General features: G+C 53.6%; 1 protein-coding gene across 1 annotated transcript in view; it reads left to right on the plus strand.

The window, feature by feature from the left end:
• Positions 1-27990, plus strand: part of CDH4 (cadherin 4) — a 162793-nt gene that overhangs the window by 69230 nt on the left and 65573 nt on the right. Inside the window, exons 3-4 of the mRNA XM_022597401.3 lie at positions 17779-17934; positions 22863-23007. Coding sequence (XP_022453109.2) covers positions 17779-17934; positions 22863-23007 — 301 coding nt within the window. The remainder of the gene's footprint in view (positions 1-17778; positions 17935-22862; positions 23008-27990) is intronic.

A 27990-nucleotide genomic window follows, 5' to 3' on the forward strand; every position in this document is an offset into this window, starting at 1 on the left:
TTTTCCAATTTGTATTCCTTTTATTTCTTTTTCTCCTCTGATTGCCATGGCTAGGACTTCCAAAACTATGTTGACTAATAGTGGCGAAAGTGGGCATCCTTGTCTTGTTCCTGATCTTAGAGGAAATGCTTTCAGTTTTTCACCATTGAGAATGATGTTTGCTGTGGGTTTGCCATATATGGCCTTTATTATGTTAAGGTAGTTTCCCTCTATGCCCACTTTCTGGAGAGTTTTTATCATAAATGGTGTTCAATTTTGTCAAAAGCTTTTTCTGCATCAATTGAGATGATCATATGGTTTTTCTTATTCAATTTGTTAACATGGTGTATCACATTGATTGACTTGCATATATTGAAGAATTCTTGCATCCCTGGCATAAATCCCACTTGACCATGGTGTATGATCCTTTTATTGTGTTGTTGGATTCTGTTTGCTAGTATTTTGTTGAGGAGTTTTGCATCTATATTCATGAGTGATATTGGTCTGTAATTTTCTTTTTTTATAGTATCTCTGTCTGGTTTTGGTATCAGGGTGATGGTGGCCTCGTAGAATGAGTTTGGGAGTGTTCCTTCCGCTGCAATTTTTTGGAAGAGTTTGAGAAGGATGGGTGTTAGCTCTTCTCTAAATGTTTGATAGAATTCACCTGTGAAGCCATTTGGTCCTGGACTTTTGTTTGCTGGAAGATTTTTAATCACAGTTTCAATTTCATTACTTGTGACTGGTCTGTTCATATTTTCTATTTCTTCCTGGTTCAGTCTTGGAAGGTTATACCTTTCTAAGAATTTGTCCATTTCTTCCAGGTTGTCTCTTTCATTGGCATAGAGTTGCTTGTAGTAGTCTCTTATGATGCTCTGTATTTCTGTGGTGTCTGTTGTAACATCGCCTTTTTCTTTTCTAATTTTACTGATTTGAGTCCTCTCCCTCTTTTTCTTGATGATTCTAGCTAAAGGCTTATCAATTTTATTTATATTCTCAAAGAGCCAGCTTTTATTGATCTATGTTACTGTTTTCTTTGCTTCTATTTCATTTATTTCTTCTCTGATCATTATTATTTCTTTCCTTCTACTAGCTTTGGGTTTTGTTTGTTCTTCTTTCTCTAGTTCCTTTAGGTGTAAGGTTAGATTGTTTGAGATTTTTCTTGTTTCTTGAGGTAGCATTGTATTGCTATAAACTTCCCTGTTAGAACTGCTTTTGCCGCACCCCATAGGTTTTTGTTTTTGTTGTCAATTGTCTCTAGGTATTTTTTGATTTCCTCTTTGATTTCTTCAGTGATCTCTTGGTTATTTAGTAACGTATTGTTTAGCCTCCACGTGTTTGTGTTTTTTACGTTTTTTTCCCTGTATGTGATTTCTAATCTCATAGTGTTTTGGTCGGAAAAGATACTTGATATGATTTCAATTTTCTTAAATTTACCAAGGCTTGATTTGTGACCCAAAGTGTGATCTATCTTGGAGAATGTTCCATGTGCATTTGAGAAGAAAGTGTGTTAAGATGCTGTTTTCGGATGGAATGTCCTATAAATATCAATTAAATCTATCTGGTGTATTGTGTCATTTAAAGCTTGTGTTTCCTTATTAATTTTCTCTCTGGATGATCTGTCCATTGGTGTAAGTGAGCTGTTAAAGTCCCCCACTATTATTGTGTTAAGTCGATTTGCTCTTTCATAGCCATTAGCATTTACCTTATGTATTGAGGTGCTCCTATGTTGGGTGCATAAATATTTATAATTGTTATATCTTCTTCTTGGATTGATCCCTTGATCATTATGTAGTGTCCTTCCTTGTCTCTTGTAACAGTCTTTATTTTAAAGTCTATTTTATCTGATACGAGTATTGCTACTCCAGCTTTCTTTTGATTTCCATTTACATGGAATATCTTTTTCTATCCCCTTCCTTTCAATCTGTATGTGTCCCTAGGTCTGAAGTGGATCCCTTATAGACGGCATATATATGGGTCTTGTTTTTCTATCCATTCAGTGAGCCTGTGTCTTTTGGTTGGAGAATTTAACCCATTCACATTTAAGGTAATTATCAGTATGTATGTTCCTATTACCATTTTCTTAATTGTTTTGGGTTTGTTTTTGTAGGTCCTTTTCTTCTCTTGTGTTTCCCACTTAGAGAAGTTCTTTTAGCATTTTTTGTAGAGCTGGTTTGGTGGTGCTGAATTCTCTTAGCTTTTCTTGTCTCTAAAGCTTTTGATTTCTCCATCAAATCTGACTGAGATCCTTGCCAGGTAGAGTAATCTTGGTTGTAGGTTCTTCCCTTTCATCATTTTAAATATATCATGCCACTCCCTTCTGGCTTGTAGAGTTTCTGCTGAGATATCAGCTGTTAACCTTATGGGAGTTCCCTTGTGTGTTATTTGTCATTTTTCCCTTGTTGCTTTTAATAATTTTTCTTTGCCTTTAATTTTTGTCAATTTGATTACTATGTGTCTCAGTGTGTTTCTCCTTAGGTTTATCCTGCCTGGGACTCTCTGTGTTTCCTGGATTTGGGTGGCTATTTCCTTTCCCATGTTAGGGAAGTTTTCCACTATAATCTCTTCAAGTATTTTCTCTGGTCCTTTCTCTCTCTCTTCTCCTTCTAGAACCCCTATTATGCGAATGTTGGTGTGTTTAATGTCCCAGAGGTCTCTCAGGCTGTCTTCATTTCTTTTCATTCTTTTTTCTTTATTCTGTTCTGCGGTTGTGAGTTCCACCATTCTGTCTTCCAGGTCACTTATCTGTTATTCTGCCTCAGTTATTCTGCTATTGATTCCTTCTAGTGTATTGTTCATTTCAGTTATTGTATTGTTCATCTCTGTTTGTTCTTTAATTCTTCTAGGTCTTTGTTAAAAATTTCTTGCATCTTCTCAATCTTTACCTCCATTCTTTTTCTGAGGTCCTGGATCATCTTCACTGTCATTATTCTGCATTCTTTTTCTGGAAGGTTGCCTATCTCCTCTTCATTTAGTTGTTTTTCTGGGGTTTTATCTTGCTCCTTCATCTGGTACATAGTCCTCTGCCTTTTCATTTTGTCTTATCTTTCTGTGAATGTGGTTTTCGTTCCACAGGCTGCAGAATTGTAGTTCTTCTTGCTTCTGCTGTCTTCCCTCGCTTATTTTTTTTAAATAGCTTATGCAAAACAGCAGTACAAGCAATTCTCAGTTATTTGGGAAAATCGGATAACTGTAAAACATGAATAAGGAGGAGCACAGGTACATTTCATTTAGGACTGCATTGTGCTGATTTTTAATAGACCATTTTTATGAAAGTTTATTTCATAAATGCTTTTCCCAAAGTGTGTCCCATGGAGCAACCATGGTACCACAGTGGCTGTTTTGGTGGTGGCGGGTGGGGGAGACTGAAGTGTTCAGCAGTCAGATTGCTTTGGCAGATGCTGGATTAACTGAGATGCAGCATACCTCCTTCCTGCAGGACTTCTCAGGGCCTTTAGCACACTCCCACCTAGGGTGCTTCTCTGAGACTTGTTGTGATACGCAACATTTACCAAACACATTTGGCCACAGAACCCTTCCCCTGCCAACAGAACTCTTAGAACCAGAATAGACTAGACTAACATTTTGGTTATTTGTTTGGTTGTGACGTGGCCCCTGCAAGTTTCATCTAGTGTCACATCCAGTGACCCTTTAGCCCTTTCTCTGTGCCAGGCACATACTGCCCTCCTAGGACTCGCAATCTCAGAGAAAAAAATATTAGCCAAATAGTCAAATAAAGATAAAACGGAAACGGTGACAAATGCTACCAAGAAGAGAGAGGGGCCTGTGCTATGGAAGTTGACCCAATCCAGGCTGGTAGATGTGGATGGAGGTAACACCTAAGCATGAGCAGGAGTTAACTCAGAAAAGCAGCAACCTGTGCAAAGGTCCTGAGGCAGGGGCAGACACAGTGCATCTAAGGAGCTATAAAGGAAGGCCGGCATGGTTGGGGAGGAGGGACAGAGGGGAGCATGGTAAAAGCTGAGGCTAGAGGACCTGGCGGGGCATCAGGAGAGGATGGGGAACAGAATTACATGGTCCTGGCTGAGCAGTGAGTTCTGCCGGGAGCCCTGAGAACAGCTGCATGCAACCCGTTGGCCGATCTCCCTGGACTCGGGACACAGGACACTTGGCTGTCATCAGCCTGGGCAATGGCTTTTCCCATTTAGGGGCCCGTGTGGGTCCCTTCACTCATCTGTGCATCAAACACCCCCCCCAAGTGTCTATGGACTCAATGGTCATAACCAGTCCTCTGGAGTCATTTGGGGCCATTACCAGCAGCCCTGTCACTGACCCACCGATAATAGGCCTTAGGAGACAGTGGGGCCATCACTTGGGCTCCCCCAATGGACAGTGCAGGCTTGGCTGGGGCTGAGGTCATCAGCTGAGCGGTCACTGCCTGGAGGCCCCAGCAGCTCCCAGGAAGGAGCCCACAGAAGGCTCTGTGGAGAGGGGGCTGGGGGCGGGGCGCTGAGCAGGGAGCCCTGCCAGCCCCCCCCCAAAGGGGGATTCGTGTGCTGAGATTACCCCCTCCCCAGGGAGGCTCAGAGCCTGGCATCAGCCAGATATATGCGTTTTCTGGATCTGAGCAGATGACACACTTCCTGGACGGGTGAGTGGAAGGAAATGTAAGAGGCCGTGTCTAGTTCTGAATGAGGCATTGGCCGGAAGATGGGCTACCAGGATGCAGAGCTTGTGAGCCGGGAGAAAGGGAAGGGAAACCACTAGAATGGTGATGTGGCCACAGTCCGGTGTGGAACCTGCTCGCCAGGGATGCTGGCCACGCCCTACCTGCCCAGTACAGCCCCCCACGACAGAGAACGGTTGGTGCGAAGCGTCGACAGTGCCGAGGTAGAGACGTTCTGGCCTAAGTGGGAGGTTTTGCAGGACCCTCAGTAGCGTTTGTGGGTTTGTGGTGCAGTCCCTCGGGGGATAAGGACACAGCTGCTACTTTTGCCTTAAATCGAAAGATCCTGAGCCAGAATCTGGGTCCCCGTCACCATCACGTCAGGTCCTCACAGCTAGTGGCGTGGCAGGTCCACTGGGCCGTGCTGTCTCCCAGTCTTTAGCAAGCCACCCAGGGGGTCTCCGGAGTGAAGGACGGGGACACCCTGCTTCCCAGCAGGGCGGCCGTTCTAGGACCTGAGGCTGTCTCCCCGTGCTGCTCACAGGCTACGTGTGTCCACAGGTTTGGGGACTTGGACATTGGTCAGGGGGCTGTGCTGGAACCTTCTGAGTGACAGCCTCAGTGGGCCTCCCCCACCCCAGCTTCTTTTATTTTGGTAAAATACACACAACATAAGATGTACCCTTAGTGACATTTAGGACATTCACAACCATCTCGTTCCAGAACATTTTCATACCCCCAAAAGGAAACCCCCTACCCTTTAAGCAGTCACTCCCCTCCCACATCCTCCCCCAGCCCCCCGGCAACCACGACTCTGCTTTCTGTCTCCGTGCATTTGCCTGTTCTGGATGTTTGTGGAATCGTAGAATATGTGGGCTTCTGTGTCTGGCTTCTCTCACTGAGCATGTGTGTGAGGTCCATGCATGCTATACGACCTGTGTCAGGCCTTCATTCCTTTTTATGGCCTAATAACGTTGCACTGCAGTGCCGGACCACATTCCGCTACTCTTTTCAGCAGTTGGCAGTTGACAGTCGTGGGCTGTTGCCACCTTTCGGCCGCTGTAAACGCTCAGGCACAAGTGCTTCTTCGACCACCGTTCAGTCCTCTGGGCCCGACGCCTGATAGAATTGCTGGGTCCCACGGGGACTCTTTCACTGTTGAGGAACCGCCAGCCTGGCTCCATGTGGTGTGTGGGCCTCCTGTGGAGGGGGGCTGGGGAGTGGGTGCTCCCCCACCAGCATTTACTCTGGACAAGCCATCAGGGCAGGTTTGGGCTCCAGGAGCCCCATGGAAGCACCCTCAGTGCTGACAGCCCCCAGCAGGACACACCAGCTGGCTGAGGGCCACCTTGCTCTTGCCACGAGAGCGGCCATGTTCATGAGGTTTGGGGGCCGATGGCTCTGCCTCCTGGTGACACGGTGCAGCCCTCTCCCTCCACCCATGGCCCCAGCTGGGGCGGGAGACAAGGCTCCCGGGGGCTGCCTGGCTGGAGTGCCGTGGGCTGGGTAGTTGGGTGTGTTTTGCAAACAGACCAAAAGTCCATTAGAGCTCGTGGGAACCCTGAGTTCTTGACGCTGCAGCTTCTCTCCCGCTCATGCAGAGCAGGAGGGGGACTGCTCGGCACCTGAGCCACTCCTGGCATGTTGGCGAGAGGCAGCGGATTCGGGGCACACGGCGCAGGGAAATGGGTACAAAGATGCCAAAGGCATGGGCATGGGCATGGCTCAGAATATGAATCGGGGGCTTGGGGCTGTGAGGGAGACCTCGGGGAAGCCCTAAGACAAATGACATCCCCACTCCCGAGCAACGAGCTATTGACCATCCCCTCCCTAAGAACGTATGTGGACATGGGTGTCTGCTCTTCACTGGAGACTCTGGGGCTGCTGGGGGCCTCCTTCTAGCAGGAAGGGCGGTGCCATGGGAGGATTCAGCAGCGGGCTCCTCTGGGCCCAGAACTGCTTGTGTCACTCTCTCTGGCCACCATCCCACCTGGCGAGGCCCCTCAGGCTCCTTGCTGTTGCTCCTGCCATCACAGCTCCAGGGAACTGATGCTAAGAAGGTGTGGCAGCAGGAAATGCAGGCCCCTCTCAGCTCTGCCTCATCCAGGAAGCCTTCTCAGTTTTCCCAAAACCAGGCACTAGTGCTTCCCTGATGCTTTGTGGCCATTCCTCCCTGGGCCGCCGATAGCCTGGGGTGTCGAGTGGTGACCAAGCAGAGGGATGTTCTGGATTCGCACCCTGGCTCCACCTCCCTGACCCTCAGTCTCTTCATCTAAAGTGGGTTAGCACCACCTCTCTGAGGGCTGTGGCAGAAGTCGGTGAGACAAGGCTCAGCACAGGGCCTGATGCAGAGCAGTCACCCCTGGGTGCCCCGAGAAAGAAAAGAAGAGCAACTGAGAACAAACATGGGGCCTGACGAAGGCTTAATGCGTCACCTGGGGACAGGCACCTGTTCTCTGCTCCACGGAGCAGGGTCTCGGCAGCACTTCTCATCCATCCACTCCACACCTCTCCATGGTTCCGGGCACACACAGAGAGTTGGACAGCCAGTGGAGGGGGAAATGGGCCATAAATAAGTCAGCACACACCCCAGGTTGAATCGCATTTAAAGATGATTTGAAAAGAGGCGACTGAAGAGAGTAACTCACAGGCAGGGCACTCAGGGGGGATTGCTTGAGGAGGTGGCATGTGAGCTGAGCTGAGGCTGCAAAGGGCAGGGAGGGGGAAGATCCCTTGGGAGGAGGGTCGGGTCTCACACTTCCTAGAGGAGCTGGCACTCTCAGCTCTTATGGGACCTCTCCGTGGATGGAGTTTGCTTAAAGTCCATCTTCCCTCACACGTGTGGTCCCTGCAGCATCACTGAATAAGCCTGTCTGCCCCCCTGCCAGCTACTCCTTTCCTGTGGCTCCAGAGCCCCCGAACCCAGGGTGGCGGGTACGAGCCTTCCCACAACCGAGGATAATAGGACGTAAGATTTGGTTAAGATGAATCTCGCAGCGATGGTGGAGACCCAGCCTCAATCTGGAATCTGGGGGCTGAATTCTGACTGAGAAGCAGCCATTTTGTTTAAAAGTCGACAGCTCTTGGCGGGCAGTGAACACCTGGGTGAAGGGTCCTGTTGAGCTCGGTTCTCAACGCGTCTGCTCAAATCCTGGGTCTGCGGAGGCTGACCACAACAGCCCTGCAAGGGTGGCATACGAATCCCATTTCCAATGAGGACAATAAAACAGGGGGCTAAGGGTCTTGGCCAAGGTGGAGAGCTAGAGAGGAGACGGCGCTTCTCCTGGGTCCCTGGGCGGAGACAGGACGACCTTCCTAGAAGGTGCAGGATAACCAGAGTAAGGAGACGTTCCCTCGAGAAGGAGTCACTCCCATTGGCCCTGCTTGGATCACATGCCCTCCCTGAGCCAATCACAGGGCCAGGGGAAGCTGCACTCCCATTGGCCCAGCTTGGGTCTCATGCCTTTCCCTGAGCCAATCCCAGGGCCAGGGCAGGTACTCCTGTAGCCCGTGGAAGGGCCCTCCCCACGGGTCAGTACAGAGCAGCGTGGGCAGCAGTTTCCAAAGACAGCCGGGGTGGGTATCTGCAGACACGCCAGGACGGTGGCTGCCCCAGTGCCCCGCCTCAGCCTGCATGCAGCCTCATCCCGCACTCGCTGTGCCTCAAATAGCCCTCATTCCCACCCACCCACCCCCCGACACTGTTCCTCTCCTTCCGGGTCTGGGGGCTGGTCTACGTCCTCCTGCTCAGACCTGCCCCCTCGAGCTCCGCCTGGGCCTCCCCCAGCCTCAGCCATGGCCTGGCTGCTGCAGCCTCCGTCTCCAAGGACTGGATCCTGTCTGGTGTCATCCCTTGTCAGAGACTTGTGTGCAGGGCCTTCCAGAGGCGGGCAGGGACACACATTGTGTATTAATGAAGCAGCGTTCCTGACGAGACGCTTGACTCTTCATTTGGGGGACCAGAAATGACAACAGGCAGAGCGTGGGCAGCAGATCTGAGGGTGAACTGCAGCCCACAAGAGCCATCCGTCCCGCGGATCCCTGCCTCCATCGGGCTGAGGCAGTAAGTGTCCCCCGTAGACTCTGCTCCCTGACGGACAGGTATATTCCTAGCCTGGGGCCTTGGAAGGAAATCTGTCTCCACTCTGGCTTCCTGTGCAGCAACAGCCCTCGTTAGCTGTCGAGTTCAGGCATCTCCAGGGAAGCCGCAGACCTGCCCAGACTCCTTCTCAGAGCCCTCACTTTTCCAGGAGGCTGCCCAGGTACCGGGTGTCGACTAAACACCACTCGAGGCCGGGTGCTGAGTTAAATTAAACTTTGCTGCAAGCCAAGTGACCGTCTCTCCTGAGCATCTCCTGGACAGTGCAGTGGGGGAGACAGAAAGAGAGCAGTCAACAAAAGCATAAACAGGAAAAAGCTGCAATGGAAGTGCTGGGGAGACGATGAGGCAGGGTGTAGCAGGCGCTCTGAACCTCAGCAGAGGACGGACCCTCCTCACCCTGGGCTGGCCCACGGAGGCCACCTCTTCACCCGGAGGCTCCAGAGCTCCCCCGGGAGATGGGGCTGAAGCCAGACCCCAGCCCAGCCCGCATCTCTCCTCTCCTGCCTCTGCTCCTGCAGGCTCTGCCCAGGCGACCACTCACACAAGACTCCCATCTCCGGCTCTGCTTGCAGGGAACCCCACCGCACACTAGGATGGAGAAGTCGGGTGGGCCTCCGTGGGGAGGCGGCATAGGCAGGGGCCTGGGCACCACGGGGACGCTGCCCTCTGGTTAGAGCTCCCCTGCCCCGCGCAGTGTTAAGGGCCCCTCCGACTACATCTGGGTCAGCCAGAGGTTTGACTGAATGCAACGGGGGAACCCACTGCAGCTACCCCTCCTCACGCAGACGGACTGGGAGGGAAGGCTGGCCAGCAGGTGGCTCCAGGGCCCTGGGTCTTGACAGGGAGATGGCCCTGCAGCGGAGGGGCTCCAGCCATATTTCCCACCCCCCACTCTTTCTTGACTCAACAGCCACAGTTGAGAGGAGAAGCTGATTGGCCAGCTCGGCTCATAGGCCTGCCTGTTGCCCAGGGCAGGGCAGGGCGTCTTGACCGACTGCTCCCCGGGACCACTCACAGTGGGGAACGATGACCCCCCAGAAGGAAATCGGGCCTCCACTTCCTGAGTGAGAGCCGGGAGTGGACTCTTCCCCGCTCCCACTGTCAGCAATAATGTCTTCTGTCATCCCTTACCCCGAACTACGCAGCTGCCTGTCTTTGTTAATTGGTGCAACCCGAAGGGCACTTTTGAGAAGCATCTAATTCCCTCTTCCCCACCAGGCAAATTTTGTAAGAACATATTCATGGCTTTCATTAATATTCATACGACTTTGAGGGGTTTTTTCACGATTTATAAAACTCAAAGTAACTGTGAATGGTGATGTATAATAGTGTCAATGTTACACAGCAAATGCCTTTCCCTATCACATTCTGGGTTTTTCTGCTCATTACAAGAACCGAGTTGAAAATAATTGAAAGCTGAATTTCATTGTGCGTGGAAAGTATTTTGTAAAATGCAAGAAATACAAACATCGTCAAGCCTCTTAAAGTAATGTTCAAGAATCAAGGAAGAGTTGGGGAGGGAAGTATGGATCCTGACACCCTCAGCCCCAGGTTTGCCCCATTCACTTGAGAGAACAGTTTTATTCTGGCCAGATCTTGCTGCTTGCCCAGCGCCATGGCAAAGGGCTTTTAAATTAAACTTTCCTGCGTCACGTAGGATTCGGTTATAATTTCATGATCACTTTCAAAGGCAATTAAAGTGACGTTCTAGTCCTGGGCCTTAGAGCCACGGTGACTTTTTTTTTTTTTTCTTTTTTGGCTGTGTTGGGTCTTCGTTTCTGTGCCAGGGCTTTCTCTAGTTGCGGCAAGCGGCAGCCACTCTTCATCGCGGTGCGCAGGCCTCTCACCGTTGCGGCCTCTCTTGCAGAGCACAGGCTCCGGACGCGCAGGCTCAGCGGCCATGGCTCACGGGCCCAGCCGCTCTGCGGCATGTGGGATCTTCCGGGACCGGGGCACGAACCTGCGTCCCCCGCATCGGCAGGCGGACTCTCAACCACTGCGCCACCAGGGAAGCCCTCCCTTTCTACTCTTCGAAGCTTCCTAAGAAGGCAGCGTGACCGAGACAAGACCTGGGAACTCTGCCCTTGATCCTGGACTACTTGTGAAACCTTCGTCCACCCTTAGCCTCTCTGCGCCTCAGTCTCCCTATCTGCAGAAGGGGCAGGACCGAATCGTCAGTGGGGCTGACATTCTGGGACTTTTCTTTCATTGTCCCTTAAGGAGTTGCAGGGGTGTGGGGTGGAGATTCCTGGAACCCTCCTCTTCACAGGGGAGCTCGGTGCCAGCTTCAGGCTTTCGAGGCGTAATCTAAGGACACGTAAGGAGGGAAACCCTAATTTGGGCAAAGAAGCCCAAGATAACCACAGTGAAGAGCAGGCCAAGGACGGGCCGTCCTGCTGTTGCTCCCATCAGCTCACCCCTCCCAGGGGCCAGCCCCTCCCCAAGCCTCCTTCCTCTCCTGCCGGAGGCCTGGGGGCCAGGTGACACCACACCCCTCGGGTTTCCACTGAGTCTCTAGAGCAGAACCCTTCTGACTCCCTCCCCAGCCCCCCAGGGCCCCCAGAAGCCTCTGCAGGCACCCGGGGGTGGTCCCCCTCCTCCTTCTTTTGCTCCGGGTTTTCACCTGGGGAGGGGTGACCACCTCTCTTCTCTCCCCCCTCCCTATTTCGCGGCTGTTTCTTTGCCCCCAGACAGTAGCCACAGGGCTGGGTGGACCGTCTCCCTCCCACCTGGGATCTTCGACCACCTGCCGCCCCCTCGGGGGCCCCCCCTTCCCTCAGCCTCCTCCCTCGGGGCTCAGGGAAGAGGGAGATTGAGCACCTACTGTGTTCACCGTGCCAGGCCTGCACCTGCCATCCGTGGGGACAGACAGCATGTTCGTGTTCCTAGGGCCCAGAGGAGGGTGTGGGGCAGCGTTAGTGCTCAACAGTTGGGGGGGCAGGGTGGACAGGCGAGCCGTCCCTGCAGAGCAGACGGGATGACGGACACAAAACCTGAGAAAACCCTGATTCTCTGTCAGCATGAAAATCTAGAAGCCCCAGCGTCGCGGGCCAACGTGAGGGCCGTGAGGACCGGCTGAGGCCGCGGGGAAGCCGCAAGTACATTTAAGGTGAAGGAGTGCTCTTAACTCTGGCTCTGGTGAGAGTCGGATTATAAGGAAAATTGGCCGCGGCCTCCTGGCCGGCCGCAGTCACGGCCAAGCGTAGATATGCCTGCCTGCGTCCTGGCCAGCGCGGGGTGGGTGGGGGCAAAGCGTCTGCTGCCACGACTCAGAGCTTCTCCCTCTGCTGCAGGCAGCTCAAGACTCCCAAAACGTAACAAAAATGAGAGTCTGCAACCTGTTTTCCTGGGAAGGTCTCTGGGTTTAATATCATACAAGGAGAAAGCACTACAATACTTCACCGAAGAATTACATCCTTGTGGAAGAACTTGATCCTGAGGGTTTTGAGAGCATCTTTTAAAACGTGGGGACAGGGTCAGGGAGGCCTTATTAGTGGCGTGGCAAAGCCATTAAGATGCAGAATAGCCATCGCCTTCCAAGAGACTTAGAGCAAAAGGAGGGGAGATCCAGTCGTGTGCACGCATGTGCACATGTGTGTATGCTTATATGTATGTGTGCAGGTGTGTGTGTTTGGGTGTGTTTACATGTCTGTTTTATGTGCATATGCGTGTTTCTGTGTACGTGTATGTACATGCATGTCCATGAATGGTGGTGGACAAGACCAAACACTCAAGTTTAACTGGACATTCTTGAAAATTCTCTTTGCCCCCCAAGTCCTTACATCAGGATCTCTCACAGACCCTTTTCTTCCCCCATTTTATAATTGTCACTTTATACTGCACTGAGAGGCTGTCACTTTTTTAGATCTAATTCCTCTGGTCCATGAACCGCGTGAGGGCAGGGCTGTGTCTGTCCAGCGTGATGGGGCCTGGCACACAGCACAGGCCACGTGGGCCAAGTGAAGACGTTGTTGAAACACCAGGGGCCCAGCCTGCACTGACGGTGTCCCCTGGGCTGACTGGGTCTCTGCCTGTCCTGAGGCAGGTTTTTCTCTGCAGGTCCAGTGGGATTCTCCTCCCCTTCAATTCTTTGGGAATAAACCTCCAGGGCGTTTGCAATTCAAAACCACACATGGTGACTTTTCTCCAAGTTTCAAGTTTATTCGAAATTAGGCAAATACCTTCTTGGGGGAGATCCTGCCAGAATCCTGCATTTCATCCAGCGTTTCCTAAGGATGGATCCAGCCTTCCGAGCGAGGTCCCTGGCGAACACAATGGCCAGGTACCGTACGTTATTTTAATGTCGACATCACTTTAAACTAACCTTTTACCATCTGTTCTGTCCTTTAGTAACAAATGCAAAGGAGCATAATTCTCGGTGGCGTCATAAAAGTGAGATGGGTGATGGAAATGCCCGCCTCCACTCTTTATTCACGGTCCTTCCGGACGCTGCTGTGATGTTTTTCTCATTTTCCAGACACAAATCAAGGGAAACTGCTCTCCCCTGATCTGGTGAATTCATCTGCACAGTATTTCTTCTTAATACGGTAAACTGTGGGAGAATTCAGGGCACCCTGTGCGTATTTCAGAAGGCGCCGCCAAACGGCACCTGGAGAATTAAGGGAACGCGGCTCGACGGTCAGGATGTAATGAGATTTCTTTGCAAAAAATAAAATCTTGAAATGTGTAGCGGGTTCTTTTCATCCGTTTCATCACTAACTTCCCTGTGAAGGACGGGCAGCCTGGCCCGGAGAGGGCGGGGTGGGGAAGCACACTGCGTGGGCTGGGTGTGTCCCCCGCGCCCCCAATCTCTGCAGGGCCGTAAGGGCTCCCACACCCCCCTCAATCCAGGCAGAAGGCGGGCGGTGCCCGGCCCAGTGACCCGTGGGGGGCGTCCGGCCCGGCCATTCTCAGTGGTCTTGCTCAGGCCGGACAAGGACCAGGAGAACCGGACGCGACGGTAGGAGAGGGAGGTGGGCGGAGCAGGGGAAGCCGGAGCGAAGGCGCCGTCACGGACAGTGCGTGCGCGTGCGTGTGCGTGCGTGCGCGCGCGTGGCTCCTCTCGGAGGCCCGCGTCGGCCCCCAAGCCGACCAGGTCGCGCTGACCTCCATGATGCCTGTGGGATGAAAGCGTCGCCTCCTTCGGACCATCGGTTCCTGATATTTTCTCTTCCCCGTCCTGTCGCGAAGGAGGTAAGAGGCCGTTGGGGCGGCTGGGGTCGCTGCCCCCACGCTCATGACCTGGGGGGGGTCGACTCTGGTGTGTGAACAGTAAATGCTGGTTTAGGAAAGGTGTCCTCTATTGGACCGAATTTTCTCGGAAGTGGCGTTTTCTGGGGAATGGCTTGTTCTATGGTCCAGGTTCATTTGGAAAGGATGTTCATTATCAAATCTCTGTGGAGCCTCCGTGGAGACCAGCCTGTGATGATCATTGGGCTACAGAAATAAGTTGCCCGAGAAAAAGCCACCCTTAGTTTCTGAGATAAATCCCACTTAGGCGTGTAGGGGGAGGAAAAGTGAATTTCTCTCGCCCCTTCTGAGTTCCTGGCTGAGAGCCCCGTAATAAGAGATTAACAAGAGAACAAGCAGCATGAGTGCGTCATGCATACATGGGGGACCCAGGGAAAATGAGTAGCTCCCCAAGATGGCTGAGAATTCAAGTCTAAGAGGAAAAGGGGAGGGGAATGTAGGCCTCTCAGGGGAGAGGAAGTGACTTGTAGGAAAGATGATGGACCCTTGGAGGAGGGATGGGAGGTGTGGTCGTGTGGCAGGTCGGCCTGGGTGTGCTTGTCTCTTCTAGGCCCCCTCCCAAGACTAGAGGCAATAACCCTCCTCAGGTGATAACCCCACCGTGGGGGGAGGGGATCTTTGACACCTGAGCCTCCTTGAGTCTCTGTCTCCAGGCAGATGAGGGAGCGCAGAGAAAACTCCTCCTGTACCTGCTGGTTCTCAAGGGCCTGCAGCTGAAAGTCGCTACATCCAGCGGCATGTTTGGGGGTGGCGTCTCGCTAACCTTCATCCCCGCCTTCGACACTCCCCCAAGCAGTTTCGCGGCCAAGCAGCTGGGCTGGCGGGTTGCTCCATCTCACTGAACCCATCTCTCAGTTCAGGCAGCAGTAGTCTCATTTCAGGAGGCAGGGTTGCAGGATGGCTCTACAGGATGCAAACAGTCAGGTGTGTAATATGAGGCATTTCCATGGAAGGAAAAGAAAAACAAAGTTAATGGTTGGAACAGGCTCTAAACCCGTTTCTGAGTCCTGGGGGCAGCCAGTCGAGAAGATTTCTGGTTGGTGATCTCACAGCAGCGTCTGCAGTCTGGTTGCCTCTGAAGAGGTCATTGAAGTTCCAGGGAACTTTCTGAACGTCGGCATGGCAACAGGCAGGCAGGCAGGCTGTCGTCGGTACATGAGCTGTTTCGGGGGCTTCTCTGAAGTTCATACCCCGTCATCCAGCCTTAGTTTGCAGGGCTTTGGGGAAAGGGCAGTTTTGTTCTTAGTGATTCCAAGTCAGAAAGGCAGGAGAAGGGGCTTCCCTGGTGGTCCAGTGGTTAAGACTCGGCGCTTTCACTGCCAAGGGCGTGGGTTCGATCCCTGCTCGGGGAACCAAGGTCTTGCATACTGTGAGGCGTGACCAAAAAAGGGGGGGGGGGGCGGGGGCAGGCAGGAGAACATTAGAAACGTTGGTTTGGAGAAGCGCGGCCAGATATTTGAGGAAACTAGAAGAACGCGGATCCAGTCCAGTTACAGGTAGAAAATAAAACCTCAAAGACAACAAACAGGACTAGAATCTCAATGTACAGCTTTCTACCAAAACCTAAGTTTTCTCTCTACAGTCAGCCACATTCCTACCAAAGGTAATCATGGTAAGACCGATTTGTTTGCAAAATGAATCTGGTCTCATTTAACGTGGCCTGACCGTTTACAAAGGTGTAGCAGAAACAGGACCATACAGGCTCTGTGGAGGTTTGCTCTGCTGGAGCTTCTAACAAGGACTCACCCTCAGGTCACACCTGAGCCCTCCCGTTTGGATGTGATGATGGCGGCTCTAGTGCAGGTTGAACCCCACCTGCTGGTATTTCTGTTCTGACCGTAACATCTCCGTCTCTGTGTGGGATTGGTTTGCAGTTACCTTACTTTGTGCTCTCAGGAGGAGAATGGTATCCAAGGAGGATTTGTAAAACCAGGGGGATTGCTTTTTCTCTTGTGTCCTCTGCTCTGGAAAACTTTCAAACACCTCCTAGGTAAGCTCACCTGACCCTGGAGCCCTTTGCGGAGGAATTTCCTAAAGAAATAGTGGTCTCTTCACGTTTGCTCTTCTTTCTAGCTGAGTTTGAAATTTTATATTTTCTCAAAAAATAAACAGTTTTGTCAAGATTTTCGACTTGGCTAACATAAAATATAAAGAATAAAATGTTCTTTTAAGTCTTATTTTTTTCTCTTAAATTTGCCAAAGGTACATCTATTTTCTTGTGGGGTTTTCTCCGAAGTACAGCTCTTGAATCTATTTATCAGTTCTTCCAATTTTTCTGTTTTCAGATTTAGAAATTTCTGCATTCGTCTTAATCAGTTACTTGGGTGTTTGCCACATCCTGCTTTGTCATTCCTTTCCTTCTGGAGCTAAATGCTCAGTTCATTCACTGTAATTCTACTTTAATGATGAAAACATTTGAAGTTAAGGGTTTGCTTTGATTCAATCTCTGGCCAAATTCCTTGGGTTTCACTGTGTAATCGTCTCCTAGTCATTACTATTTTTAAATCACCTCTAAATGTAGTTTTGATTCCTTAACCTGTGGTTACTTCAGAATGTTTTCTAAAATGTCTCTTTAAAATTATCGTTAAATTTTAATTGCATTATTCTAATAAAATGTCCTGGTCAGTTTTGCCTTGTGCAATTCGAGGTTTTCGTTGTGGTCCATTTGATTATAAAATGTTGCCATGGTGCCCTGGGCTTTGATTTTTAAAAGTTGTGTTTTCTAAAGGTGTATTCAGAGTTTCATGCTAATCTTAATTTGACCCCATCAGTTATTCCTTTCACATCCTTGTGGCTTATTTACAGTTTCCCACTTTCGGACAAGTGTTTCACGGTGTCTGTGATTATTAACTGCCCTTTATGTGACAAGAGTCTTGGCTTCATCTAAATGAAAGACGTACGTCTTTGTTTAATTCTGCTGGTGTCCTTTCTGTGTCCCAAAGACGTATGTTTGTCTAATGATCTGGTCAGAAGTGACATGTTGTTTCTGTGTAGCCCCACCCCACCCCACATAAAACACAGAATCGTGCATTTTTCTCTGTTCTTTCCGTTTCTTCCCCCAACTCTCAGGCTTTGCTAACTTACTTTGGATTTGGGGCCCAGATAAGCATTATTAAATTGTTTTTTCAACAATATACAGTTTCTGTTATAAAAAAAAAAAAAAACTTTTTGTGCTTGTACTCAGCTCCATAAAACCACATTGACAGCAATTTTCAGAGTTAAGTTTCTGTGTCTAAATACTGGTCGTGGGCCGTTTCTGTCGCAGCCCCCGTTCTTGAGATCCTGGCTGTGACCCACCCTTCAGGGCCTCTGTCAAAGGCGCAAGAACACAGGACATTTTCTGCATCTTTGTGCATCCAGAAATATCTGTTCCCTCCTACACGGATGACGGCTCGGGGGCACAAGCGTATTGGCCCCGACCTTTTGCCCTCAGACCTCTGTGGAGTGTGCTGTTCCCTTGCCCTTGTCTTTGTCGAGGTTTGCTGTGCTGGGTGTTTGCACTGGGTCCTCAGCCACTTCAAACCATCATTTGCAGGCTCTCCCGTCGGTGTCATTGGCTCTGCCATGCTCACTGCACACCCTCTCCTCTTGGAATATTGTGTCCTGTCCTCCCCTGTCACCTGGTGGGCCACCAGATGTGCAGCGGTGGCTCTCAGTAAACCCCTGGCCTCTGCTTGCCCTTCCGGTCCCCGGAGTGGACGAAGCATTGGCTGTGGCCCCAGATGCACCTGGGAGAGGCCACGTGTGTGGCCAGCAGGTGGGATGAACGTGGCCCTGCTCACACTGCAGCCTGACCCTCCCCTCCACCTGCTCCTCCTTCCAGATCCGGTCCGACAAAGACAGCGACATCCCCATCCGCTACAGCATCACGGGCGTGGGCGCCGACCAGCCCCCGGTGGAGGTCTTCAGCATCGACTCCATGTCTGGCCGGATGTATGTCACACGGCCCATGGACCGGGAGGAGCGAGCCTCCTACCACGTGAGTGTCCATGGCCTCAGGTCCCTGAGCGGGGGGAGGGCAAACCCAAGTTTGTATCAGAAAAGCCCAGGGGCGTGTGGGGCACCGCCCCAGAGTGTCTGTTTCATGGGGCTGGGTGGGCCGAGAATTTTCACTTGTAACACGTTCCCGGGTGATGCTGGGAGGGTCTGGGACACACTGGGGGAGCGACTGGTAGAACTGGATCCACCTGGAAGACGTGGATCCACGTGACCTGCCAGGAGCTCTGATGGTCGGCGGGGAGGTCGAGAGGCTGCTGTGCCATCCCCGGCCTCTCTGATGGCCAGACATGCATCCTGCAGCCCTTCTGTTCCTGCCTCTCTGAGAGCGGAAAGGCAGCTCTGAAGCCAGCACTGCTGTTTCCATCTCGGAGCTGTGCGTGGAGAGGGAGAAAGGAGGAGAAAGTGGAGACTTCAGAGTTCAGCTGAAAGGGACTGTCCACCCGTTTCCTCCTTGGCCTCACAGCCTGGTGGCCCATGGGAGTGGCCCTCCGCCCTGGTGCCAGGCCCCTCTCCGGGCTCTGCATCCTTGTTTGCAGGATGAGGGTCTGCACCTGCGGGCGTCACACGGGCTGGAGCCCCGCCCCCAGCAGGTGGGACCTGGGCACTTAACCTCTCCGGCCTCGGTGCTCTCTCCTGCGAAGGGGGCGGATGACCAGGCTGCATCAGCGTGCCGTTGAGAGGACTCACAGATGACCACACGAGAGGCATTTAGGACAGAGCCCAGCCCCTGGTAAGGCTGCCTTTGGGGTTATCGTCAAGACGTCGGAGCTCCCAGTTCCTGGATTGTAATTTACAAACAAAGACGTTCGCGTGAGAGGATGGACTTCACAGCCTTCTGCCCGTGTCGTCCTGCTGACCGGCTCTGAGCTCGCTCGGCTCCAGCCCGAGGTGCTAAGTGTGGCCACAGGCTCTGCTGCGCCTCGTGTTTGCTGGTTATTCGTTTCGGGTTAATTGTCCACCTCCTGGACCAGAAGGAAGGCTCCACGCGGGCAGGGAGCCGTCAGGCTTGTCAACACCACATCCCCTGGCCCGAGACCAGAGCCCAGCCCTTGGGGGACGCTCACAACCCATTCGCAGAAGGGAGGGAGTGGGTGGGAGGAGGCTGATTCTGTCACTGGCAGCGGTGGCCTCCCCTGAGGGACTCCTGATGTCCCGTCAGAAGCAGGTGCACCTGCGGGAGCCCATCCTGGGGGGCGGGCAGTCCCCTCTGAGCCACGAGGGTTTCCTCTCTCAGTGGATTACTTCCCTATGTTCAGGACAGCTACAGAATTTCCGGGTCCGACACAAAATGAAACAGGGGCCCCTCCGAGCTTACTAAGGATTTTAAGACCGTGACGGCAGAGCACTGAACCACACGCAGGCCCTTCTGAACACAGGGCCCGTGTGACTGTGCGGGTCACACAAGGCCATGAGGCTCGTGGCCCCCTTTGAGGTGGGATCGACAGGAAGGCCGAGGCTTGAGGACCCCACCTTGTGGTTGTCTGGGCCTCCAGGGCCCCATCTGCGCCTCGGCGCAAACGGCCCAGAGCTGCACCCAGTGTTACGTCCATTCCTGAGGATCCCCAGCTCCGGGCACCCCAAGAGCTGCTCGATGCCGAGGGCACCACACGCCTCCCTGAGCCCCCTTCCGCACCCCCCAGACCCGCTGCTGGGAAGGCAGGAGCCAGGTCTGGGGAAAGGAGACCCGACTGGCAGTGGTCTGGGGTCTCCAGAGTTCCCGGCCCACCGTTAACCGCCACGGTGGGTGCACAGAATCAGTGAGACAATCCAGCCAACACGTGTTCAGCCAGCCTCGCGGCAGGAAACACACCGACTCAACGTGACTGTTGGCGCCCCACGGGGGCTGTGTGCTGCCACCACAGTGCTCACGGCATGGCTCAAGGCCAAGGTCAGCTCCCCTCGCCTGCCAATGAGTCCGTGCTGACTGAGAGACTGAGGGGAAGAGCTGGAGGCAGACAGGCCCCCAGTTCCTTGCAGCTGTTGGCCAGGGGCCGCTCCCACCTCCTGATGGCACCACAAGTCTCTGACTCTCTCGCCTGCCGCTGGCCAGGAAAAGTGCTCTGATTTTAGAGGCCACGAGGCTACCTCTGTCCACCCAGACAGTCTCCGTGCCACAAAAGCCAATCCCGCCACATGACTGACCTGATCACGGGGTGAGCCCCGTTGCCCTCACTCCTGAGACCAGTGCCCCACATCCTTGCGGCCCTTTTAGAATCCTCTCTGCTCCCCCCGACCCCAGTTCCACCGGCACCTTTGCCTGTGGAGTGGGTGGGATGACCTCCCACCTGAGAGGGAGCTGGTAAACTGGACACGGGTCAGCATGAGACGACCGCGTGGAGGCCCACCAACACGAGACAGACGAGCTGTCACTGCCCTGCAAGGTGACCCCCCAGAAGGTTCTCTCAGGACTCCGTAAGAGGGCTTGCTATCGGGTTCTCCCGCATACCGTCACCTTGGGCAAGTTCGCTAATCTTCCTGCACCTCCGTTTCCCCGTCTCTAAAATAGGGATCGGACAGCACCCAGCTCATGGGTTCTTGTGAGCTGTGAGGTAAGGCAGTGCGTGTAGAGTTCTGGGGGCACCCCCAGCCCGAGCCAGGGCGCAGCGAGAGCCAGAGGCTGGTGGTGATGGAAGACAGCCTCCAGAGTCCACGTGAGGCCACTTCCAGGGCCCACATAGAATGTTCCGGGTCCCGTGCCCCAGGAAGAAACCAATGGCTCACGATTAAGACACGAAGAGCGAGCACCTGGAAGGGGAAAGAACAGGGTCCCGCACACGGTCCGCAGGCACCCACAGTGCATCACGGGAATTCGCTTGGCGTGCGATGCTCAGATTTGCAAGTCGCAGGACGTTTCTTATCTCCACCACCAAGACAGACCCCCGTCCCCCAGCCGGCGGCTGTGTGCGCAGCCTGAGAGATGGACGGGGCTGGGGGCGCTCTTAGAGATTTCCAGCGGACACCATCGAATGTTATTTAAACTTGGGGGCTGTGGGCGAGGAGAACCGCACCGGCCACTTTCTGTCATTGGCTCCACTCGGGATGCTCCTGCTGCTGAGGGTAGCGGCCCAAGCGGCAGTGTCACTTTAGGTAGAAGATAACTTTAAGTTTAGCTCAGAATTACCCTTTTTAAAAGTCTTCTCAGCCTTTGGCTCAGTGCCTTATCGCCTGGCTGCGCTTGACAAGATGAAGGATGGCCTGGTGGCCCGCGGGAAGGACTTCCGCAGCAGGGCAGGTGCAGACCGGGGCTCCCGGAACTGGGGACTGACGGCGGCTGGGGCGGGTGGCTAGTGGAAACAACCGCACAGCATCCTGAGACGTTTAAACACGATACTTCAAGCCTCTCTGCAAGGGGGCAGCCACACCACTTAGCGGGCTGCGGGTCCCGGGAATCAGCGCTCATTTGTCCCCTTCTGATGACTCAGATCACCTGGTCTGTGAAGCCAGCCTGGAGCTCCCCACTAAACACACTGTTTCAAGGGTAAAATTCCACCCAGGGCTGTCGGGCTGGGGCTGGCGTGCTGCAGTTAGCACGAGGCCCCTCCTGCAGGCAAGGATGGGCACCGCTGCCTCTCCCCTGAGGCTGGCAGAGCACAGGGTGCAGGGCACTGAGGGGGTGGCGTGGACAACTGTGGGTGGGGCCCCTGCTCAGAGACCCCTCCCCCCGGAGGCCTGGAGCACAGGCTCTTCTGGCCACCCTTGGCTTGGCGCTGTCTTGGTGTAAAGACCCTGAGGTCTGGTGTGTCCGGCTTGGAGGGTAACGTGATTTCCACAGAGAGATGGGGTCCGGGACACGGCTGTGTGACAGTCACAACTCTGGCTGGAGAGACCCAAGGCAGGTGCCTTCCACTCGCCAAGACTTGGTTTTCCCGTCTAAATCCCAGGTCCCCAGTGGTCCTACTCCAGCCCCCGCTGCTGCCTGCAGAGCTCAGCCACTCTGCGTGCCCCAGGGAGGGCTCCACACTTGCTGTCCTCTTGGCTGCTTGTCCAGGGCTCAGCTCCAACGTCATCTCCTCTGAGAGGCCTGCCTGGCCTCCTCCCCACCCCAGCGGGTCGCTGTGGTCACACACATTCTGTACTGCTTCCTTTCCTTCTCAGGGTCCGTCTCCCTTCTACACGAGAAGCCCCAGGGCAGCCCCGTGTCTCACTGAGCCATAGTCTAGGGTACAGCCCAGTGCCTGGCACAGATGGGCCCTTGATAGATATTGACTGAGGGAATGAATTAATGAGTGAATGAGTGAATAAAAGAAATCCAGAAGTGAAGGGGTGAGTCTGAGCAGCCCCTCTGGACGCTCCATGCCGAGTTGAGGAGGTCTCTTCCCTTTGTACCTTCAAGTCGTTCCCAGATGCAGTTCCCTGGAGCCCCTTCCCCAGCAGAGTGGGGGCTTCCACCCCAGGGCCCCTGGACCCGTTTCCTCTTTGCTGCCCCAAGAACAGATAAGCCGGGGCGTGAATGGGCAGCAGGGTGGCCTCACAGTGGACCCCCAAGTTCAAGGCCCCCATGTGTCTCTCCCAGGCCTGACCTCTCAGCAGCAGGAGTCTAAGCCCCCAGCCCTGGTTGGCACAAGTGGCCTTTGTGTAGCTACTCTAGGTGGACGTGAACTCTCATGGTCAATAGTGTGGGGACGGTCTGAGTGGGTCCTGGGTGGGCATCGGCGTGGGCCCTCGGGTCAGTTTCAGGCTCCCATGGGACACCCGGTTTTGCCCTCTCAGGACCCTTCCCCATTTCCACAGAGAGCCGAGGCTCATGACGTGTCCGCGGGCTGCCCCTTGGGGGGCCCGGAGCTGTTATGTCACCACCGTCCCAGTGCTGTGGGTCCAAGGAAGCTGCTTTCGGCTGTTCTTAGGCAGCCAGTCAGGTGTGTCCCCACTGGGCGGCCGCCGGCCCTGATGGCGTGTGCTGCTTTCCAGCTCCGAGCCCACGCCGTGGACATGAATGGCAACAAGGTGGAGAACCCCATCGACCTGTACATCTACGTAATTGACATGAACGACAACCGCCCCGAGTTCCTCAGCCAGCTGTACAACGGCTCCGTGGACGAAGGCTCCAGGCCAGGTGAGCCCCGGGCCCCGAGGGCGGGCAGGGGCCCCACGCTAGGGGAGGGCCACGCAGCCCCCGCCACCGCTGGGGCACCGTGGGACTCGTCGCTGACGCGTTTATTTTAGCGGGTGTTTACGAGTACCTACTGCGTGCACTGGGGAGCGGGGTCCCTGCTCCACAGACCTCACGGTCCAGAGGGGCCACAGACAAAAGAGCAAAAACAGGGAATGAAGCTATTGCAGTGATGATTAGGCTCAGAAGGAAACCCATGGGGCACTGGGTCATGGGGCCGGCTGTAGATCAGGGAAGGTCCCTCTGCGGAGGCACCCTGTGGGCCAAGAGCCGATGCGTGATAAGGAACAGCACTGAGAAAAGGGCTGGGAGGGAACTAGGGGTGGAAAGAGCATGTGCAAAGGTCCTGGGGCAGGTCAGAGAGCAGGCCGGCCACCTGAGGCCTCCTGGGCACCCTTGGGGTTTGATTACAAGCACAACAGGAAGCCCGTGAGAGGGCCGACTCCCCAGCCCGAGGAGATGAGCCGAGTGCCTGAGGCCTTGGTTCCCCTCAGAGCTGACCCAGAGCCTGTCTTCCCGTGGGCTCCTGTCCAGCATAAATGGTAACGACCACTTTATAGCATCTGGCCTCTGGGTGACATCATGACCAGGAAGTGGGCACCCCCCTCTCCCCTTTAGACTCAGGGCCTGGGGAGGTGGAGGAAGCCGCCCCGGCCCCTTGGTGTGGATGTGGGGGGAAGCCCCAGCCGATGCTGGGACCCCCGCTCAGGGACCTGCAGCATCGGCTGGGAACACGTCACAAATGCATCGCTTGTGGCCGCACCTGCTGATTCAGACGCTGCAGATGGGGCCCCGGGGCCAGCAGCCGAGCTCCCAGGTGATTCTGCACTTGCTTACGTTTGAGAAGCACAGCCCCGCTGTCTCCTGATTGGGGGCGGGGTTGTCCTTGGGACAACTGCTCAGCTCAGGTCGAGTGGGGAGCTGAGTCAAGCACCACTGCTGAGGTCCCTGCTGGGGCTGCCGGAAGTTACCGCTAAAATATAGGACTCGGGTTACATTTGAACTTCAGAGAAACAAGGGATCATTTTTATGCAGGAATATCGGGAACATACTTAGAGTAAAGGGTATTGCTTGTTGATCTGAACGTCAAGTGTAACCGGGTGTCCTGCATCTTAGAGGCTGCCCCTCCCTGGCTCCCTGGCGGGCACCCATCCTGGGAAAACTTCCCAGCTCTGGGGAAGGTCTGCGGTGCCGGGCAACCTGAGGCCAGCTTCCCGGGCCTCTGAGGAGGGGTCAGTGGGCGTCCGGCTTGTGGGGAGGCGGGGTTCGCGAAAGCAAACATTTATCGACCCTTCTCCCCTAGCTCCGTCTCGGGGCTGCTGCTGCAACAAGGTGGATTGCGTTTATGATTGATTGTCTCTCAGAATTGGGACTCTCGGGCCAGCCTGGTGTCAGCAAAGGGAACGGGATATGACATTATTTCTGCAGGAACCCTGGGCAGCTGGGCCCTGCAGGCCCTTGAGGGGCAGGGGCAGGCGGCAGGTGGCCATATTAGCTACAGGCAGCCAAAGGAAACAGATGAGGGCTGCCAACAGCCAGCTCTTTAAGGATCAGGGTGGGGAGTGAGTGTCAGGCTTGGGGAAGGGGCTTTCTTGTTAACAGAAGCGGCGGGTCCTCTCTCCCCAAGACCCAGGACGCTCTGTAAAACTGCCTGGATGTCACAAATCAAGCCTCCCGCATCTTACTTTCAAATAGATCGATAGAGACAGTTTTCCCAAATGCGTAACTGCCTTTACTCATTAGGATAACAAAAGCAGCAAATTACTCTGTCTCCCCCTCGAAATCCTGATAGGAGCATCCTCGGATAGCTGGGTGTGGCCTGGGCGGGCTGAGGGCTGGTGTTGTCCCTGACTGGTCCTTGATTCCCCAGACACTTTGAGCCTTTCTGGGACCTTTTGCACTAAATGTTGGCTGACTTTCGAAGCCCCTGGGGGCCCCCAGGTGCACCTCTGTTCCCGGAACAACCCTCAGAGGGGAACAGTGACGTGCCTCTTTGTGCAAAGCCAGGGATGGAGCTGCACGGTGCCCCGTTGGACCTGGCTTGATGCCCTCGCTCACCCTGATGTCCAGACAAAGCGGGCACTGCATCCTCGAGGCAGGAGACTCCCGGGGACTTGGAAATAGTCTCTCCAGTTTCTTCCCTTACACCAGTAAATTACAATAATGGAAGGGTTTTACACAGTGCCTTTGTGGGATAAGGAAAAACTACCGCCAGAAGTTAGTCATTATTTTCTGGAATGATACAGGCTAATGAAGGGTGTCAGATGCACGTTCTAATGGAAAACAAATAGGAATGTGTGTTTAGTATTGACTCAGCTGGATAGGAACCTTCTAAGGTTTGGGAAGTTCACATGGGGACATCAGCAAGCCAACTGGGGCCAGATCCCAGGCCAATCCCACATCACCCCACGTCCTTCTCCCAGCCCCAGGCCCCTCAGTTTTATGAAATCCTCTCTGGCTCTGCTGGGTTGAATGGGCTCACACACGACTGTGGCTCCTACAACTGAGAAGCTAAATTTCTCCTTGTATTTAGTAGAAATAGCCACGTGCCACGTGTGGGTAGTGGCCGCCGTGTTGGGTCCCCACCCAGACGGGGCCCCCTGAAGCTGGCGGCCACAGCAGCAGTCCCTCCCCTCCCCCCGGGAGCATCTGTCCCCTCCTGGTCTCGTCCCAAATCCTGGATGGAACTGGCCAGGGGCCACCAAGCCCCTTGGAGACTCCATGCGATGCTCCAGGTGAGAGCAGAAAGGGAAGCATGTCTGCTGACCCCGCTTTGAATGTCTCACCGCGGGAGCTTTTCTCGGGTGGGTGCCCCGCCGCTTGCTCCCTGTGTACACGTCACCCCTGCCTTTCCAAACTCTGCCATTTCTGCAGAGCCCCGCCTTGACACCCACCCTGTACTGTGTCCCCCCAATCTGCCTTGCCCACCCCCTTGAGGCGACCATCCCACACCCCCGGGCAAACGCTGCATCTGCAGGGGCGACTGTTTTTGCACACAGGATGAGCACGTTCGCTGTTTCCATGCACTCCCTCTGTCATGATGGGAGGGTAACTGATGTGCGTCCCTGTGCAGCAAAATGGGTCTTAAGTAAGCGGTCGTTTCTGCCAAGGCCTCTCTCCCTGGCTTTGAAATTGACTCTGAGTTCATAAGTTCAGATTCGTAATAATTTATAAGAATTATCTATCTGTAATAGGGATGTTTTCCATAAAGAATTGGAGTTTCATTGATTTCAAGTTCACCAGAAAGTGGAACCAAAATTAGGGTTCCCAAGAAGAAGGGTCCCACTGAAATGAGACGTGAGGAGGCTCAAGAGGATTGTGGCCTGGTGCCCGCTGGGGCCTGGGGTCCACAGAGGTATCTCAGGCCCCTGGGTGGGCAGGAGGCAGGCGGGCCAGGCTTTGTACAGACTCGAGCCAGCTCCCCAGGTATCGCCACCCCATGGACTCCTAGATGCGCTTCCCATGGGGTCTCATTGGAAGAAATGTCTTTTTAAGAAATCTTTTTATTTTGACATAGTTGTGGATACACATGCAGTTCTAAGAAATGGTACAGAGATACCCCACAGATCCTTCACCCAGTTTATCCCGGTGGTAACATCTTGCAGAGCTGCCGTGCAGGGTCACACCAGGATGTGACATTGGTGCAAGCCCTGGCCCTCACTCAGACTTCAGCAGTCTTGCCTGCATGCGGGTGTGTGTGCGCGTGCGCGTGTCTCCAGGTGCGTGCGGTTTTATCACGTGTGCTTCGCATGACCTCCACGGTCAAGACGCTAACGGTTCCATCACAAGGACCCTCAAGCTGCCCTTTCAGAGCCACAGCCACCTCCCCACCCACCCGCCATCCCTAACCCTTGCAATCATTGATCTCATTTGTCTCTATGATTTTGTCATTTTAAGACGTTCATATAAATGGAATCATAATGGTGTGTTACCTTTGGAGACTGGCTTTTTCCACTGAGCATAATCCTCTAGATATTCATCCAAGTGGTGTGTGTCCAAAGTTCATTTCTTTTCATTGCTGAGAAGTCTGCGGTGTGGATGCGTTGCCCTTGTTCACCCTTTGAAGGGCATTTGGGTTGTTCCCAGTTTGGGGCCATAGTAAACCTCCAAGATCTTTCATCCCCATACAGACTTTTGCATGAATGTAAGTCTTCATTTCTCTGGGACAGATACCCAAGAACGCAGTCACTGGGTGGCACAGGGAACAAGGGGTCAGCTCTGCGAGGGATGGCCACGCACTCTTCTGGAGTGACGGTGCCGTCTTCTGTCCCACCACGTGGGTGGCCCAGCTTCTCCACGCCCTCATCAGCACTTGGTGGTGTCGTGTTGCTTTAGCTGTTCAGAGCGGGGTAGTCGTATCTCATGCCGGTTTTCACTTCTATTTCCCTGATGGCTGACGACCTCGGAGATCTCATCCTGTGTTTGTTTGCCATCCGCACATCCTCCTCGATGAGATGGCTCTTCATGTCTCTTGTCCATTTTCTAAATAGTTTGCTTTTTTTAATCACTGAGTTTTGAGAATTCTTATTCGAGCTACAAGCCCTTTGTCGGACCTGTAGTTTGCAGGTGTTTTCTCCCCCTCCGGGACTTGTGTTTTCATCCCCTTCGTGGCGTCCTTTGGGAGCAAGAGATTTTCATTTTGACGCAGCCCAGTTTTCCACTTTCCGTCGATGGACTGGGCTTGAGTATTGAGAACTCTTCCCAGGCCCTGGGTCCTGAAGATGCTGTAGGCTTTGTTCTAAAGGTCGTGAGACTTCATGTCCGGGTCATTTCTCTGCTCACGGATGCCCGGGTGCTCCTGCACCGCTTGTTGGAACGGCTTTCATTGAGTTGCGTTTGTACTTTTGTCAAAAATCAGTTGGGCCTATTTGTGGGTTTGTTCCTGGGTTCTCTGCTTCTATCCATTGATCTGCGTGTCTGTCCCTC

This window comes from Delphinapterus leucas, chromosome 15 (assembly GCF_059928025.1).
Source record: "Delphinapterus leucas isolate spDelLeu-1000000601 "Yukka" chromosome 15, BTC_Dleu_Yukka2, whole genome shotgun sequence".
Lineage (NCBI taxonomy): Eukaryota > Metazoa > Chordata > Mammalia > Artiodactyla > Monodontidae > Delphinapterus > Delphinapterus leucas.